Source organism: Mya arenaria, chromosome 7 (assembly GCF_026914265.1).
Source record: "Mya arenaria isolate MELC-2E11 chromosome 7, ASM2691426v1".
Taxonomy (NCBI): Eukaryota; Metazoa; Mollusca; class Bivalvia; order Myida; family Myidae; genus Mya; species Mya arenaria.
The window spans coordinates 69,464,455-69,482,148 of record NC_069128.1 but is presented as its reverse complement, the minus strand read 5'-3'; the positions used below and the strand labels follow the sequence as shown (position 1 = coordinate 69,482,148).

At 32.3% G+C, this 17,694-nt stretch overlaps 1 protein-coding gene across 1 annotated transcript; it reads right to left on the bottom strand.

Annotated features, from left to right (window-relative positions):
• Nucleotides 1-7,850: 7,850 nt before the first annotated feature.
• LOC128241380 (EGF-like repeat and discoidin I-like domain-containing protein 3) lies at nt 7,851-17,102 on the bottom strand. The gene is made up of 7 exons (XM_052958302.1): nt 16,972-17,102; nt 15,502-15,677; nt 14,034-14,186; nt 10,133-10,271; nt 9,832-10,010; nt 8,336-8,496; nt 7,851-8,034 (listed from the first exon to the last, which is right to left on the bottom strand). The coding sequence occupies exons 1-7, from the start codon at nt 17,090-17,092 to the stop codon at nt 7,851-7,853; spliced, it is 1,113 nt and encodes a 370-aa protein (XP_052814262.1). The 5' UTR covers nt 17,093-17,102.
• Between the last annotated feature and the right edge of the window lie 592 nt (nt 17,103-17,694).

The window sequence follows — 17,694 nt, the reverse complement described above, 5'->3', positions numbered from 1 at the left end:
TTCAATGTCTTTGGCGTAGACCCAGTGCCATTAAACGTGGTTTATGTTTAAACGTTTGTCTACTGAGCTTGTTTTTGTAGTTTTTCACTTTACTATTGCAAGCTGTTGAACTCTCAACACTTCAGAACTCTCTGAGCGTCATATATGACGTCTTGTGTAACTGTCCTGAAAAGTTGTCGTTTGTGTTGCCGAAAACAACTTGGAACTTAAATGTGTACATTTAAAAATGTTGTGAAAAAAGCTGCTCACTATTTATACTCAGCTTTTGAAAAGAGAAATTCACTTTTCCAGGAATAAACATTACATACTCGTTACAAGTTTTGACTGTTAGTATATCGTATTGTTTATATTAGTTATCAATGTCATTGTATCAAAATGTACTTTTTCTATGTTTTGACAGATACTATTATTTTATCCGTGCTCACTAATTTGCACAAGTAGTTTTCATGTATGTATTGTGTGATGTTTGTATGGGCTGGTGGCCTTCTAGCAAATAAACTGTTTGTTGTTTGTATACAACTTCTTGAAAATACTAATAACTTACTTCTACAGATTTGAGATCAAATTTCGATATTTCAGAAAATGTCTGTTTCAGTTTTTACTGAGAATATAACTAATGAAGATGTACTCGTGAAAGTTGTGTCGATGCCAATGCCCGAAGCGTCTCAGGGTCTTTATGGCAGAGCTTCGAATAGAGGATGTTTCCCGTCATTGTTGGTGTTGATATAACTATAAACCGGCTTCCGGAGTAGGAATTATATTCAACTTGTGGAAACCTTGGTCCAATGCATTTGGAACTCTGTATATGTATTTTACACATATTTGTACACATTGTACGTGTTGTTGTATATAAAATGAAAGCATATGTTGTTTTGTTTCATCATAGTGAAAACACTTTAACCTGTGTTATGCATGTAACTCAAAATATGTTCGCGATAACTTATAGATGCACTCTTACTCCCAAATAAGAATTACTACAATTATTTGAATATGTCAGAAAGACTTAATTAATGTCGAAGGTAATGGTTCTTATGATGGATACCGAGTTAGATTTAAAAGAAATGTACAGAAAACATGGTATTTCTACCTTATGAGACGTAAGTTAAACACAAAAATTAGCACTCACCAATCATTTAATATTTTTTGCGTTTTCAGCAATTAAATACACAGTTACAGCCGTGTTATCATTAATTAATAGTTTTCGTTAATGCATTATTTAGTAAGCAGTTAAAGGTTTATCACTCAAAATGTATGTTTGTTATACATGTGAATGCACTGCTTTTGAAAACGAGTGTCACTTTAAAGGAAACTTAGTACACCTGTTGCAATAGACATTACCCACATATATCGCAAGATCAATGACTCCGGACATACTATTGTCGGGTTATTTCCAATGCCATTGTGTTAATGAAATACATAATAAATGCACATATCAGGAAATAATAAATCACTATTGGCTACCCACCTACTTACCGATATTCACACAATACTCGAACTTTTCAAGTAATGACACAATAGTAATGAGCACAATTAATTATTGGATCTGATGAAATGCTTGAACTATACCAAAAAGAAAACGAAATATAACGTTCGATTTCTCGAAATAATAACTAATGAAAAAGAAGTTTCGGCGAATGAACACCAAAACATATTTTTGATGTTTTTATTAAATCTTAAAATTAAATACACACACATTTTTTATAATAAAATAAAACGTGTATTTTAAAGTCGGTGTACCAAGAAAATTTCATGTATCAATAACTATATAACTTCATGTGAAAACATACTCTATAAGGATTAAACCGTTTGTTAGGTATACCCACACACCCTTAAACTTATTGCAATGACAATTTAAAGCATATCAATTCAAATCAACGTCTATTTAAACAAAATCACTTCCATTCAACGTGTATTACAACAATATCAATTCAGGTCAACGTCTATTCAAACAATATCACTTGGAGTCAACATTTGTACACAAAAAAAGCATGCTTCACAATTCGAGTAAACGATGTTTATCGCATAAAACAGAGTAAAAACTTAAAGAAACTCTATCACATATTTCGTTATATATTCCATCTGACTTTTAGCAAACCCAAGCAATTAACAGACACTCGTTACAGCAATTCGCGATAGAATAAACAAAAACACACTTTACACGTTTGCCAATGTATATTGAAAAGTTACACGACAACTCAATGTATATATACAAAAAAAAACAACATCATTAATCTCGCAACAGGCGCTTATCTTACAAAATAATGTTAACGAATAGAGGAACCCATTGACAGATTTCGTAAGTTGATCCATTCGTATAACTTTAGTGTATTTAACAACACAGAGCGATTTACAGGATCACACATCTTATTTATCTTATTTATATTTATTCATCACAAGATTTATCTTTTACAAGTTTTACATTTCATAATCGAGTATGCAACCATTCATAAACACGTCTAAGCACATTAAGAGAAAGCGACACTGTACTCGAAAACGGTTGAACAAACAAACAATTGTGAGAATTGTTTCGTTATATGTGCTATTATTTCTCCATTTATTTAAGACACACTCGCTCCAATTCATTCAAAACAAATCAAGGGCAATATACATCATTGGTGATAGTAGTATATATGTTATAAACCTCATACGGCTATTGTTCATACGTCTATCTTTCAGATGAACAAAAAAATAGGTGATAGCTTAGCTACCTGTGTTGTCTCTGTAGTAGCTTTTTCATTTGTTGAAGGGCATCAAAGTCGAACAAACTAGTCGAATGCTACATATATCACCATCTTATCAGCAAGGTCTATTTCTGAAATACAGGATTCATACACTACCTGAACATTTGTTGAACTAGTGCCACCACAGAAACACGGACACACAAACTATACATATAATGGTTGAGGGCAATTTCTTAACTACAGGAAACATTGGAAACATGAATAAAGGTTGAATGCAATTTCTTAACTACAGGAAACAGTAAAGACATGAATAAAGGTTGAGTGCAATTTCTTAACTACAGGAAACATTAAAGACATGAATAAAGGTTGAGTGCAATTTCTTAACTACAGGAAACATTAAAGACATGAATAAAGGTTGAGGGCAATTTCTAAACTACAGGAAACATTAAAGACATGAATAAAGGTTGAGGGCAATTTCTAAACTACAGGAAACATTAAAGACATGAATAAAGGTTGAGGGCAATTTCTTAACTACAGGAAACATTAAAGACATGAATAAAGGTTGAATGCAATTTCTTAACTACAGGAAACATTAGAAACATGAATAAAGGTTGAATGCAATTTCTTAACTACAGGAAACAGTTAAGACATGAATAAAGGTTGAGTCCAATTTCTTGACTACAGGAAACATTAAAGACATGAATAAAGGTTGAGTGCAATTTCTTAACTACAGGACACATTAAAGACATGAATAAAGGTTGAATGCAATTTCTTAACTACAGGAAACAGTTAAGACATGAATAAAGGTAGAAGGGGAATTTCTTCACTTCAGGAAACATTAAAGACATTAATAAAGGTTGAGTGCAATTTCTAAACTACAGGAAACAAAAAAAAACATGAATGAAGGTTGAGTGCAATTTCTAAACTACAGGAAACAAAAAAAAAACATGAATAAAGGTTGAATGCAATTTCTTAACTATAGAAAACAATAACGACATGAATAAATGTTGAATGCATTTTATTATTACAGGAAACATTAAAGACATGAATAAAGGTTGAGTGCAATATCATAACTACAGGAAACAATAACGGCATGAATAAATGTTGAATGCATTTTATTATTACAGGAAACATTAAAGACATGAATAAAGGTTGAGTGCGATTTCTAAACTACAGGAAACAAAAAAAAACATGAATTTCTTAACTACATGAAACGTTAAAGACATGAAAAAAGGTTGAGCGCAATCTCTTAACTACAGGAAACATTAAAGACATGAATAAAGGTTGAGTACAATTTCTTAACTACAGGAAACAATAAAGACATGAATAAAGGTTGAGGGCAATTTCTTAACTACATGAAACATTAAAGACATGAATAAAGGTTGAGTGCAATTTCTTAACTACAGGAAACATTAAAGACATGAATAAAGGTTGAGTGCAGTTTCTTAACTATAGGAAACATTAAAGACATTAATAAAAGTTGAGTGCAATTTCTTAACTACATGAAACATTAAAGACATGAATAAAATTCAGTGCGATTTCTAAACTACAGGAAACAAAAAAGACATGAATTTCTTAACTACATGAAACATTCAAGACATGAATAAAGGTTCAGTGCGATTTCTAAACTACAGGAAACCAAAAAGGACATGAATTTCTTAACTACATGAAAACTTATAGAAATGAATAAAGGTTGAGTGCAATTTCTTAACTACAGGAAACATTAAAGACATGAATAAAGGTTGAGGGCAATTTCTTAACTACAGGAAACATTAAAGACATGAATAAAGGTTGAGTGCAATTTCTTAACTACAGGAAACATTAAAGACATGAATAAAGGTTGAGTGCGATTTCTAAACTACAGGAAACATTAAAGACATGAATTTCTTAACTACATGAAACATTAAAGACATGAATAAAGGTTCAGTGCGATTTCTAAACTACAGGAAACCAAAAAGGACATGAATTTCTTAACTACATGAAAAATTATAGAAATGAATAAAGATTGAGTGCAATTTCTTAAATACAGGAAACATTAAAGACATGAATAAAGGTTGAGTGCAATTTCTAAACTACAGGAAACATTAAAGACATGAATAAAGGTTGAGGGCAATTTCTTAACTACAGGAAACATTAAAGACATGAATAAAGGTTGAGGGCAATTTCTTAACTACAGGAAACATTAAAGACATGAATAAAGGTTGAGTGCAATTTCTTAACTACATGAAACATTAAAGACATGAATAAAGGTTCAGTGCGATTTCTAAACTACAGGAAACATTAAAGACATGAATTTCTTAACTACATGAAAAATTATAGAAATGAATAAAGGTTGAGTGCAATTTCTTAACTACATGAAACATTAAAGACATGAATAAAGGTTCAGTGCGATTTCTAAACTACAGGAAACAAAAAAGGACATGAATTTCTTAACTACAGGAAACATTAAACACATGAATAAAGATTGAGGGCAATTTCTTAACTACAGGAAACATTAAAGACATGAATAAAGGTTGAGTGCAATTTCTTAACTACAGGAAACATTAAAGACATGAATAAAGGTTGAGGGCAATTTCTTAACTACAGGAAACATTAAAGACATGAATAAAGGTTGAGTGCGTTTTATTAACTACAGGAAACATTAAAGATATGAATAAAGGTTGAGGGCAATTTCTTAACTACAGGAAACATTAAAGACATGAATAAAGGTTAAGTGCAATTTCTTAACTACATTTTACATTAAAGACATGAATAAAGGTTCAGTGCGATTTCTAAACTACAGGAAACAAAAAATGACATGAATTTCTTAACTACATGAAACATTAAAGACATGAATAAAGGTTGAGTGCAAGTTCTTAACTACAGGAAACATTAAAGACATGAATAAAGGTTGAGTGCAATTTCTTAACTACAGGAAACATTAAAGACATGAATAAAGGTTCAGTGCGATTTCTAAACTACAGGAAACAAAAAAGAAATGCATTTCTTAACTACATGAACAATTATAGAAATGAATAAAGGTTGAGTGCAATTTCTTAACTACATGAAACATTAAAGACATAAATAAAGGTTCAGTGCGATTTCTAAACTACAGGAAACAAAAAGGACATGAATTTCTTAACTACATGAAAAATTATAGAAATGATAAAGGTTGAGTGCAATTTCTTAACTACAGGAAACATTAAAGACATGAATAAAAGTTGAGTGCAATTTCGTAACTACAGGAAACATTAAAGACATGAATAAAGGTTGAGTGCAATTTCTTAACTACAGGAAACATTAGAAACATGAATAAAGGTTGAGTGCGATTTCTTAAGTACAGGAAACATTAAAGACATGAATAAAGGTTGAGTGCGATTTCTAAACTACAGGAAACAAAAAAGACATGAATTTCTTAACTACATGAAACATTATAGAACTTAATAAAAGGTTGAGTGCAATTTCTTAACTACAGGAAACATTAAAGACATGAATAAAGGTTGAGAGCATTAGTTTAACTACAGAAAACATTAAAGATTTGAATAATGCTTGAGGGCAATTGTTTAACTACAGGAATCATTAAAGACATGAATAAAGCTTGAGGGCAATTGTTGTTTAACTACAGGAAACATTAAAGACATGAATAAAGGTTGAGGGCAATTGTTTAACTACAGGAAACATTAAAGACATGAATAAAGGTTGAGGGCAATTTCTTAACTACAGGAAACATTAAAGACATGAATAAAGGTTGAGGGCAATTGTTTAACTACAGGAAACATTAAAGACATGAATAAAGGTTGAGGGCAATTGTTTAACTACAGGAAACATTAAAGACATGAATAAACTTGAGGGCAATTGTTGAACTACAGGACACATTAAAGACATGAATAAAGCTTGAGGGCAATTTCTTAACTACAGGAAACATTAAAGACATGAATAAAGGTTGAGGGCAATTGTTTAACTACAGGAAACATTAAAGACATGAATAAAGGTTGAGTGCAATTTCTTAACTACAGGAAACATTAAAGACATGAATAAAGGTTGAGTGCAATTTCTTAACTACAGGAAACATTAAAGACATGAATAAAGGTTGAGTGCAATTTCTTAACTACATTTTACATTAAAGACATGAATAAAGGTTCAGTGCGATTTCTAAACTACAGGAAACAAAAAATGACATGAATTTCTTAACTACATGAAACATTAAAGACATGAATAAAGGTTCAGTGCGATTTCTAAACTACAGGAAACAAAAAATGACATGAATTTCTTAACTACATGAAACATTAAAGACATGAATAAAGGTTGAGTGCAATTTCTTAACTACAGGAAACATTAAAGACATGAATAAAGGTTGAGTGCAATTTCTTAACTACAGGAAACATTAAAGACATGAATAAAGGTTGAGGGCAATTTCTTAACTACAGGAAACATTAAAGACATGAATAAAGGTTGAGGGCAATTTCTTAACTACAGGAAACATTAAAGACATGAATAAAGGTTGAGGGCAATTTCTTAACTACAGGAAACATTAAAGACATGAATAAAGGTTGAAGGCAATTTCTCAACTACATGAAACATTAAAGACATGAATAAAGGTTGAGTGCGATTTCTAAACTACAGGAAACATTAAAGACATGAATAAAGGTTGAGTGCAATTTCTTAACTACAGGAAACATTAAAGACATGAATAAAGGTTGAGGGCAATTTCTTAACTACAGGAAACATTAAAGACATGAATAAAGGTTGAGGGCAATTGTTTAACTACAGGAAACATTAAAGACATGAATAAAGGTTGAGGGCAATTGTTTAACTACAGGAAACAGTAAAGATATGGATCAAGTTTAAAGGGGATTTCTTAATTACAGAAAAATTGATTGGTTTTATTTTTTAGCTAGGGCATCTTCTTGAAAGCTGGATACAATAACGACAGGTGTATGTTATGAACTACTGGAAACATATACAAAATATATCATTGTTGAGCTAGAGAAACTTCTGCATTAAAGGACAAATACACGAGAATTTCAACTGTGTACTTCAAAATATTTTGATATTAGAGGTTTTGCTAAAGGGTAACTGAAAGTTTACTACGCCCTTTTTGTTTTTGGTAGCACTATTTACCGGTTGCTTCCTGCGACGCTTAATATAAAAAATACCTGTCGATTGCTTTGATGTCCTTATATATTTACATTATTTACCGGTTGGTTGCTGAGATGCTCTTCCACCGTCCGGTAGGACTGAATAGTAGAACTGGGGATAAGTTTCAAACGCTTCATATGGGCAGATCTGTCTGTTGACGGTTAACGTGAAATATTTGTCGTTATCACACCCACCATATTGTGTTGATATTTCAAACCGGCGTAGCCCGGTTTTGCTATATCAATATGTAGATTTAGTAATATAAATATTACAATAGGGGAATAAGGAATGAAAACTGATTAATTGAATTATAGTTTTATTGATATACTAACAAAGATATTAACTAAATAGTAATGTGTGTATGTGTCATAAACGTTAAGCCTACGATGTTTAAAGCAAACGTTTGTTTCCACATACTTTTAAATGTATCCACGCTATATTATAATAATGGTATAACCTTATTATATTTCATAATCATTTAACCTTTAACATAGATGTCAAGACAGAAGTTAATCATTGACCATTAAACAACTTACGAAACAATGGAGAAGTCCCGAAAAGCGGCTGTTGTGCTTAGTCCTGTCCATGAAGAGTTAAGAATTCTTTCAGATTGAAACCAACTTGTGACGTCACTTCCGGTAGCATTAAATATGACGTAGGCTACCTCGTTTCCGTTCTTGTATAGAGCATACTTGACCTGAAAACAATAATGTGTCAAGGAAAATCGAGCTAGGTTTGACATCCGATTGAAATATGTTTGAACTGATCTCTCGAAAATGATTTTCTTTCAAAACATCAGGGCATTATGTATTTATAAACAAATATGTGTTATAAGAAGGCAGCAACTTGTCATATAGAGTTAATATTTGATCAGTGACATCTAAGCTTAGGAACACCACAGTGTAAACGCTTTTAAAATCGTTAATAGTTAAACGAAATCCGATTTGCTAATGAGTATTGGATCTCATATAAACCGTTGATATAACGGCAATACTTTGAAGAGTATTTGCCTTCTGGTTTTTTGAAGATGAATTCCTCATAAAAATGTATAAAACATGCACTCTTACTCCCACATAAGGTTTACCACAATTTAATTTTATTATTTTTATTTTCCAAAAAGGATATAAAAATGTCGGACACAATGGTTCTTACGAAGGATACAGAGTTAAATTTAAAAGAAATGTGCATAACACATGAAATTTCTACCTTATGAGACTTTAATAGATCATAGTTAATATTTTATCATTCATCAATCATTTAATATTTTGTCATTTTCAGCTGTTACATACACAATCTTGATATCAGTTATAAATATTTTCCATTAGTGCATTATTTAGTAAGTAGTTAAAGGTTTATCACTCAAAATCTATATTTGTTATACATGTGTATGTATTGATTCTGAATAAAAGTGTACCTTAAATTGAATATGGAATAATACTTACATAACTTAGCTTTCAGTCCATTGATTTTAAGAAATTTTTTTTAGCAAATATACGTTGTGTTTATATTTTTAATTATGTTTTCTTTGTTTGTTCCCAGTTTTAGTACGATGATGCTTTTCATTATGAAACTCTTTGGTCATACAATCTTAAACCTTTTTTATATTGTATATGTGTTTGCAATAGATTGCTACATTGCTGTAAAAAGTATCAAACGAATAGCTAATGGCAGGTTGCAGTCTGTTACAGTATCCGTTATTTACATATTGTTTCAATGTATTGGAACAGCCTAGCCTAAGTCATAAATTTAGGCATGTATATATATAACAAAGAGCCCGTTTGTGACATATTCTTCTTGAACCAAATACATACAATAGCAAAACAATCATTTATATGTTATCTTGCAAACATGATATTATGAGACTGAAATATTTTGCAAGAACTTTGAAACAAGTTTTTACAACATTATATTAAACACTCTCGTTGACACGATGTCACACGCGAGTGTGGACTTCTGTTGTGAGGAAAACCCCCAGTATCTATTTGTACGGTTTGGTGACCACCAACCAAACTTAAACAACATGATTTATTACCATTGCCACATCCAGGTTTCTCCAGTTATCCACCAAAGTGTTTCTGTAATGTAGAGGGCAGTTGGGTTCATTTCCTTCATAGAAACACAATAGGTCAGAAGTTGTGTTGTTACCCGTTGTCAACCAGTCTTCTACAAGTCCCCCTCTGCCAGGGACTGCAATGAACATGATTTTCCAGTCTGAAATAACACGTTAAACATAGAATATTAAATAATTTATTCATGTTATTAAACATTGATAAACGAATAATCTGAGATAAAAAGCAATAGTTATATTGGTACGAAATACGTCTAAGCCTTACCTGGGCATCCAATGACGTCAAACCGAAGCGATATATGTCCGAAAAAGCTTTTGGGGGAAATTCGAACACAACTTGTCTTCACCCATTGATTGAACATATGAATAACTACCGTGTCCTTGTCAGTGTTTCCTTCAAATACCTTAAACATGAAATCCATACAATCGTCAGTGTGTTAAACTGCTTGTGTTCAGTTCGTATACTTATTATTGCGACTAATACTCGCTTTAATGAGTGTTAACAACATATGTTGTGAGAAGCTGGCACATTTACCATTTTATTTCTCTGTTCAGCTAGCATTTGATTAGCATATAAATATTTATGCAAAAAGCTGCAGAAACAAGCTCAGTAGCGAAACATTTAAACATAAACCCGGTGTAATGGCACTGGGTAAACGCCAAAGACAAAGAACATGAAATCACAAACAAGAAACATAGAAGAACAGCACAAAAATCCACAAACAGCAGTGTATACATACATAAAATCTAGGTATGTTTATCAAGAATTGTTAGATACCGCCTTGGAACGGTCAGTAAAATGTAAATTTACTGGGGGGTTTAAACCAGTTTGTGTGCACAACATCACTCTCATCCCAACAATCCTGAATCAAGTAAAAACGTAAATTGAAAATCTGATCAAAATTTGCATAAAGCTGAGGAAACATAAAATCCGTAAAATTGCACATGGTCAAGGCCTAAGACAAATAACACTAAGATAATCACGAACCCGAAACATGGACCAACAGCACACAATTCCACAAACAACTGAGTACATATATACAGGGGATGTAAACAGTTTATCCATTATTATCAGAATATTTTTCTTTCCATCCATTAAATAATGCAATTCAAAGCAATCATTTATGTATCTAGGACCAATGACTTCAGTATTGTAATCATCATGAACAATTGAAATAAGAGACAAGAATTGCATACATGTATGTATCAAATGCAGAGAAATGTGTCAATTCTCTTGGAGAGTATTCCCCTATCAATAGATCAATACATCATAACAGTCATCTTGTCAGTACGCTGCTAAACTTTTGCTGGGGGGAGGGGGCAATTTAATATGTCTAAAATACAGTGACATTGTTAAAATTAAAACAAAGCCTAATATGTTCTGAACAATTAAGTGTATTGGCAAAGTATATACTTTTTGTAGTTTTAAACTGAATGAGCTTATGAATGAGCTAATGTAAGCATATTTTTAGTACATTTTTGTTCTGATAATGTTGTGAACAGTTAAATTGCTTTATTGTGCATATATTACAAGTTTACAACATAAATATATATGTATCAATAACAAGAACTAATGTTTTGTTGTATAATATATGTGCTTGTTTTTAGCTCACCTGAGCACAAAGTGCTCAAGATGAGCTATTGTGATAGCCCTGTGTCCGTCATCCGTCGTAGTTGTCCGTCGTCATCCGTCATCAACAATTTGACTGTTAATACTCTTGAGGTCACAGTTTGGGCAATATCTTAATGAATCTTGGATAGAATGTTACTCTCAATAAAATCTTGGAGGAGTTCGATATTGGGTCAGCTGCGGTGAAAAACTAGGTCACCTGGTCAAATTAAAGGAAAATCTTGTTAACACTATAGAAGTCACATTTATAACTGTATCTTCAGGAAACTTGGTCAGAATGTTAATATTGATAATCTCTAGGTCAAGTTCGAATCTGGGTCAAGTGTGGTCAAAAACTAGGTCACCTGGTCAAATTGAAGGAAAAGCTTGTTAATACTCTAGGTCCCAATTTCTCGAAACTTCTTAAGCTTAACAGGCTTAAGTAGCTTTTAATATTTCAGTTACTCAAAATACATACTTGAATGGAATTTTGATAAATGAAAAATGGTTAAATTTAACTAACATATAGATAATTCCTATCTAAAGTATAAAAACTCTTAAAGAAGTAAATATTATCCAAATTATTGAAAACCAAAAATAGTGAGTTTAGCTTAATCTGGTTATAAGGGACTTAAGAAGTTTCGAGAAATTGAGGCCTGAGGTCTCATTTAAGACTGTATCTTCCTGAAAGTTGGTCAGAATGTTTATATTGATTAGCTCTAGGCCAAGTTCGATCTTGGTCATGTGCAGTCAAAAACTAGGTCACCAGGTCAAGTAATAGGAAAAGCATGTTAACACTCTAGAGGCCACATTTATGACCATATGTTCATGGAACTTGATCAGCTTGTTATTCTTGATGATCTGTATTGGATTAGATGAGCGATACAGGGCCTTCATTCAATTCAGTTTAAAGACTCATATTTTAAATAATTAAATATTTTCATACTTTCTGCATACATCGTTATATTCAATGATGGAATGGTGCTAACAATATCATCTACATGGAATTTATATTCATTTCAAACTGCTGAGTTGGTCAAACCATTTTTCCAGGTTATTTGCAGAACCTTAAAAAACTAAAATATACACAATGCTGTTTTACATATTAAAATAGTTTAGTACAGGTTAATTGTCAGATAACTGTAATAATTAGTTTTAAGTAAGCTCAATCTGTTTCGTTTACCTTCTTATGTTTAAAGTAGGAATCATTTATTTGTACTGTAAATGCTTGTAATTATGATATTCAGTATTAGGTAAATTAATATACTTGTGTTTGTTATTATGAGTTTTTTCAAACATTAAAATATTAAATTTGCTTTGCATTGCTTTAACCTTACTTGTTATGCACCTTAATAATCTAATTGGTGTAGTCAAAGTCATAGTATGTCATATAAAATGAATTTTGCTTTTGACACTTGTTTACCTAAGAAAAAATGTACTGCATTAGCAGTTTCTGTAGTTGATAACATACCTAGAGCCCGTCTAAGGCAGTGCCTTATTTCATATTATTGATGACTAGAGGGATTAAATTCGAATTCACTACGTGCTTGTGAGAAACTGACACATTAATTACTTCACTTCTCTCATTTGCTTTCATTTTACAGCATTTTATGTACCAGTCAATTTCAATCCCCCACCCCCTTCAGGTCAGGGGTACAGCGGGGACTTTCACTTTAGGTCCAACCAATGTTGTAAGGCATATAATGTACATATTTAACAAAACCTCCGAATTCACTCGGCACTGCGGGGCAACCTTGAATGTAAAACTCAGTCCATTTTCCCCGCTTTCCCCGGTTTATCCCCAAACCTGGTGGGGTCGTGATAACAATTGACTGTTGCATAAACCTATCATCTGCGTTCAATTTACAGCCTATAAATGTACACAGTTTATTGTTACTCACCACTTATCTGTCTTTCTATCAATTACCCAAGGTAAATTTTAAACAAAAACGACTCAACGTAAACCTTGTGTGATATGACAGCCGGTTCATAAAACATAAAATCATTAAGAGCAGTTGTTGATAGCCTTCGGAGTTTGGTGGATGACGAGGGGCCCAATATCGTACCAGGCCCCAATATCACCAAAATACTCAATCAAATATCAATCTCAGTCTCAACTCTTTTAATCAAATTACAGCATCATATGATTCAAAATTGTAAATGTTTTACCCTTTTTAAAATCGCTTTCTCTCATTCATTATGTCGATAAAAAATGGTCAATATTTTATAGAAAAAAAATGAGAGCAAAGATTGTATTTGAGTCCAATATATTATTTTTGTGTTTTACCCAAGTTCATTTTGTGCTGTAAAAAAAATAAACTTCTTTAAAATATTGAGCAATAATGATAATCAACATATTATATATGAAAATGTGCTTTTGAAAATAGTAAAACATTTGTATTTTTTATAACAATGTCATACTGTTATGTGGAAACATGAGTTGAGACTGAGATTGAGATTTGACTTAAGTATTTTCGTGATATATGGGTCAGGAGTATATTATGTCGATCAGATTAGTCAGATAAAGATTTTTAATAAGATTAATGTCATTTCTCACCATCGGTTGGTTCGTTTCATTCATAACGTATTGAAAATGTTTGCAATCTTCACTGAAGGACACCTGGTACGCTGTGACATATTGAGCAGGGTTATACGAGTTCCGGCCTTGTGTTGCAACTCCTCTAACAAAACTTGGCGTATTAAGTTTCATCTGAAATGGAAGATTATTCAGATTACTAAACATTACTTGTACGTGTAGGCTGGACTACGGTTGGAGTGAAATATCATAGACCCCTGTCGCATAATGTGGCTCATTATTAGTTATTAATGGTAAAGCAAATGAGTCCTTTTTATTTTATTTCACATTTATATAATTAACATAGATTTAACAATTAATATCATCAAGGTAACATTGAATAGTCACATAAGCACCGACGCTAATTCAGAACTAATGAGTAATAAACTATTATTAAGCGCACATAGTGGGCATATTAAATGTCAACAAAATATGGCTGTCTAATGGAATGTGACCATTCAAAACATGAATCACGATACGATGTTGAATTGTGTTTATGACAGTATTGCCAATATTCAGAGTATTTATACGCATTCGCTTTGTGTGTTAATGAGTCAAGAATTTAAGATTGACTTTGATGTACTACAGTTAGTTTTTTTTTTTACTTTTTTTTTTTTGGGGGGGGGGGGCAAGCTGGAGTTAGCCAGATCGCGACTGTTTAAAGTCTTACTCGAACTATGTTAGTTGTAATCACTGAATAAAACATGGAACTGGAAATAGTGTATATGTTCAAAGTTGACTTATGAGTTCTATTTGGACACTTTGAGGGTTCCGTAACGTTTCACTTCACCTTAAACACCACGGACCCTTGTTTCGATCAGTCAGTAAAAACATACTTCATAAGTTCGTAATGCATATTCATAAAAAAAACATATATAAAACTACAAGCATTGATCTTTTGAAGCTGTGATCTTAAGCACTAACATAAAGAAGTACCTGTATAATGATAGATTGTTTAACTCGAACCCTCAAGCACCACCCTTATTAATCATTAAGCATTAATACAATATATTCTTACTATTACTTATAACTTGAACATTATGCTCTAATTTACCGTAATATTAAAGCTGCACTCTCACAAATTTAGCGTTTTTACAACTTTTTTTTTTTTTTTTGTGATAAAAATATGAGCCAATGGTGAGTCAATTTTTTAGTAAAAATTCAACTACAAAGATCCGATCGCAGATTCTCCGTTCGAATAATAATGTATTATGGCTAAAAGCGTTACTAATGCTTGAAGAAAATGCATTGAACGGGACTTATTTAACACAAATATGAAACCCTGCAATCTTTTTTTGACATCTGTCTTACATCACTATTTTCGAAACATATTCGCAAATATTGGCTCGTTCCAAGACAAAATATATTAAAAAGTCAAAACATTTAATCTGTCAGAGTGCAGATTGTACGTTTTCCCAAAAACACTTATAGTTCTTATGTATTCATTTACCTGAATATATGGACTCTGGTCGCTTGCATTTGCGCACCATGCTCCTGCATACAAATAACCCTCTTTCTGTATATTGAGTCTTGAATTATTTGGAGCACATCCCGGTCTGAACATTGACGAAGCGGTCAGAGATGAGTCTGGAACCAAGGCTCCGATGTAGTTGGAACACGTTGAGACTGTTCGGGTGAGAAAGTTATCAAATGTATTAAAATCATACTGACATAATCAAGAAAATATCATTAAAATTAAATACTCTTATCATTCTGGTTTCCCATTGAATCCTAAGTTTATCATCCGCAATCGATGATTTATCAGGATCCGTTTCAATGAAGAAATACAATGTAGGCGTTAATTAAAATTACTTAAGTGTCATGTTTTCATCATTTTACTAGATATGTTTGCACCTTCGAACTTTAGCAAGTAGTAGGAATAACCACTTGGTTGAGGATTTTTTATATATGTATGTTCATGTTTTACATTCGTGACGCGGCTAGAGATTTAAGATTTATATATTGAAGTTACAACTAAGATTCGATAATAAAATGGGGCCCTGTAATAAATATGTAGCCTCCTTATAATATGTTCATTAAAGGGATTTTTACAGTTGTGAATGCTAGTTTTCATTAAAAATAATGTCAACCTGACCTTACCTAAATAACCTTACATGATTTATGTCAAGTTGCAATGTTAACTTTATTTTATTAATATCAAAATATTTCGTTAAAGCGTAAATACTGTAAAAAAACCCAATTCTTTAGCTGCTGCTTTTGATCAATTAGAACTGCAAGAACATTTAATCATACAATAAAACTGCGATACCTTGAAATCACCTGGGTCCGAGCTAAAACCTCGAGTTCTCCGATAGTTTGAGATATCCGGAGTGTCTTTTCTACTCTTTTATGAAATTCCTTATTTTCAAAGTTATTTTGTAATCTTTTCATTAACGCTATAAATTATATGAACAAAGGCAATATGCCGTTTGGAAATAAGCGTTGAATTTTCTCTCACAAAATTGATTGTGGGTTCGACCCTTCTATGATGAGAGTGTTCTAATAGACAAGGGGTCCGCCGCTCATCCTATAGCTTCTGGGTTTGTTTCCCATTAGAACGAATGTGATCTAATGGTTAAGGTGTCCTCTTTTTACCCAATCCATACAAAAGCTCCCTAGACCTAGAGGGCGTCAGAGTTGTATATCGGTTATGCGTCCGACCTATCGTGGGTTCAAACTCCACTACAATTAATTGAAGTTAACCTAGTAACGTCTCTAACTTACCGAAACACAGCGATGATTTTCCGACCATGTGCCTGATACGCATGTTGTGGTATATAATTGTATTCCAACCCTCGTTTTTAAAAGACAGTTCATACAATCTGTACTTTGTTTTATACACGTGTTTCATCGCCGTTTAGATCAGTATCTGTTTACTGCTGAATATCCACAAACAATATTTCAACTTAATCAGACCTACCATTAATACAGCGATGGTTTTCCGACCATGTGCCTGCTTCGCATGTTGTGGTATAGGTTGATCTTCCATCCAGCATCTTCCAGTAACATTTCACACTGACTTTACTTTGGTTCCTGTTCATGTTCCCTCTGACAACGCCGTTTGGATCATTAAAACGTGGGCAATCTAAAATGGATCATCATCATCATCATCATCATCATCATCATCATCATCATCATCATCACAACCACCACACCCACCAACACCAACACCACCACCACCACCATCATCATCATCATCATCATCATCATCATCATCATCATCATCATCACCACAACCACCAACACCAACACCACCATCATCATCATCATCATCATCATCATCATCATCATCATCACGAAATATAAAGTACGATTTCTCGAAATAATAACTAATGAAAAAGAGGTTTCGGCGAATGAACACCAAAACATATTTTTGATGTTTTTATTAAATCTTAAAATTAAATACACACACATTTTTTATAATAAAATAAAACGTGTATTTTAAAGTCGGTGTACAAAGAAAAATTCATGTATCAATAACTGTATAACTTCATGTGAAAACATACTCTATAAGGATTTAACCGTTTATTAGGTATCTACCCACACACCCTTAAACTTATTGCAATGACAATTTAAAGAATATCAATTCAAATCAACGTCTATTTAAACAAAATCACTTCCATTCAACGTGTATTTCAACAAT

Excerpts from the sequence above, each read along its gene's own strand:
- LOC128241380 (XM_052958302.1), bottom strand. The coding sequence starts at position 17,092 with ATGAACAGGAACCAAAGTAAAGTCAGTGTGAAATGTTACTGGAAGATG. Across the intron at positions 10,272-14,033 it reads ATGAAACGAACCAACCGATG|GTATTTGAAGGAAACACTGA; the intron begins GTGAGAAATGAC and ends TTCATGTTTAAG. Across the intron at positions 10,011-10,132 it reads TGACGTCATTGGATGCCCAG|ACTGGAAAATCATGTTCATT; the intron begins GTAAGGCTTAGA and ends GTGTTATTTCAG.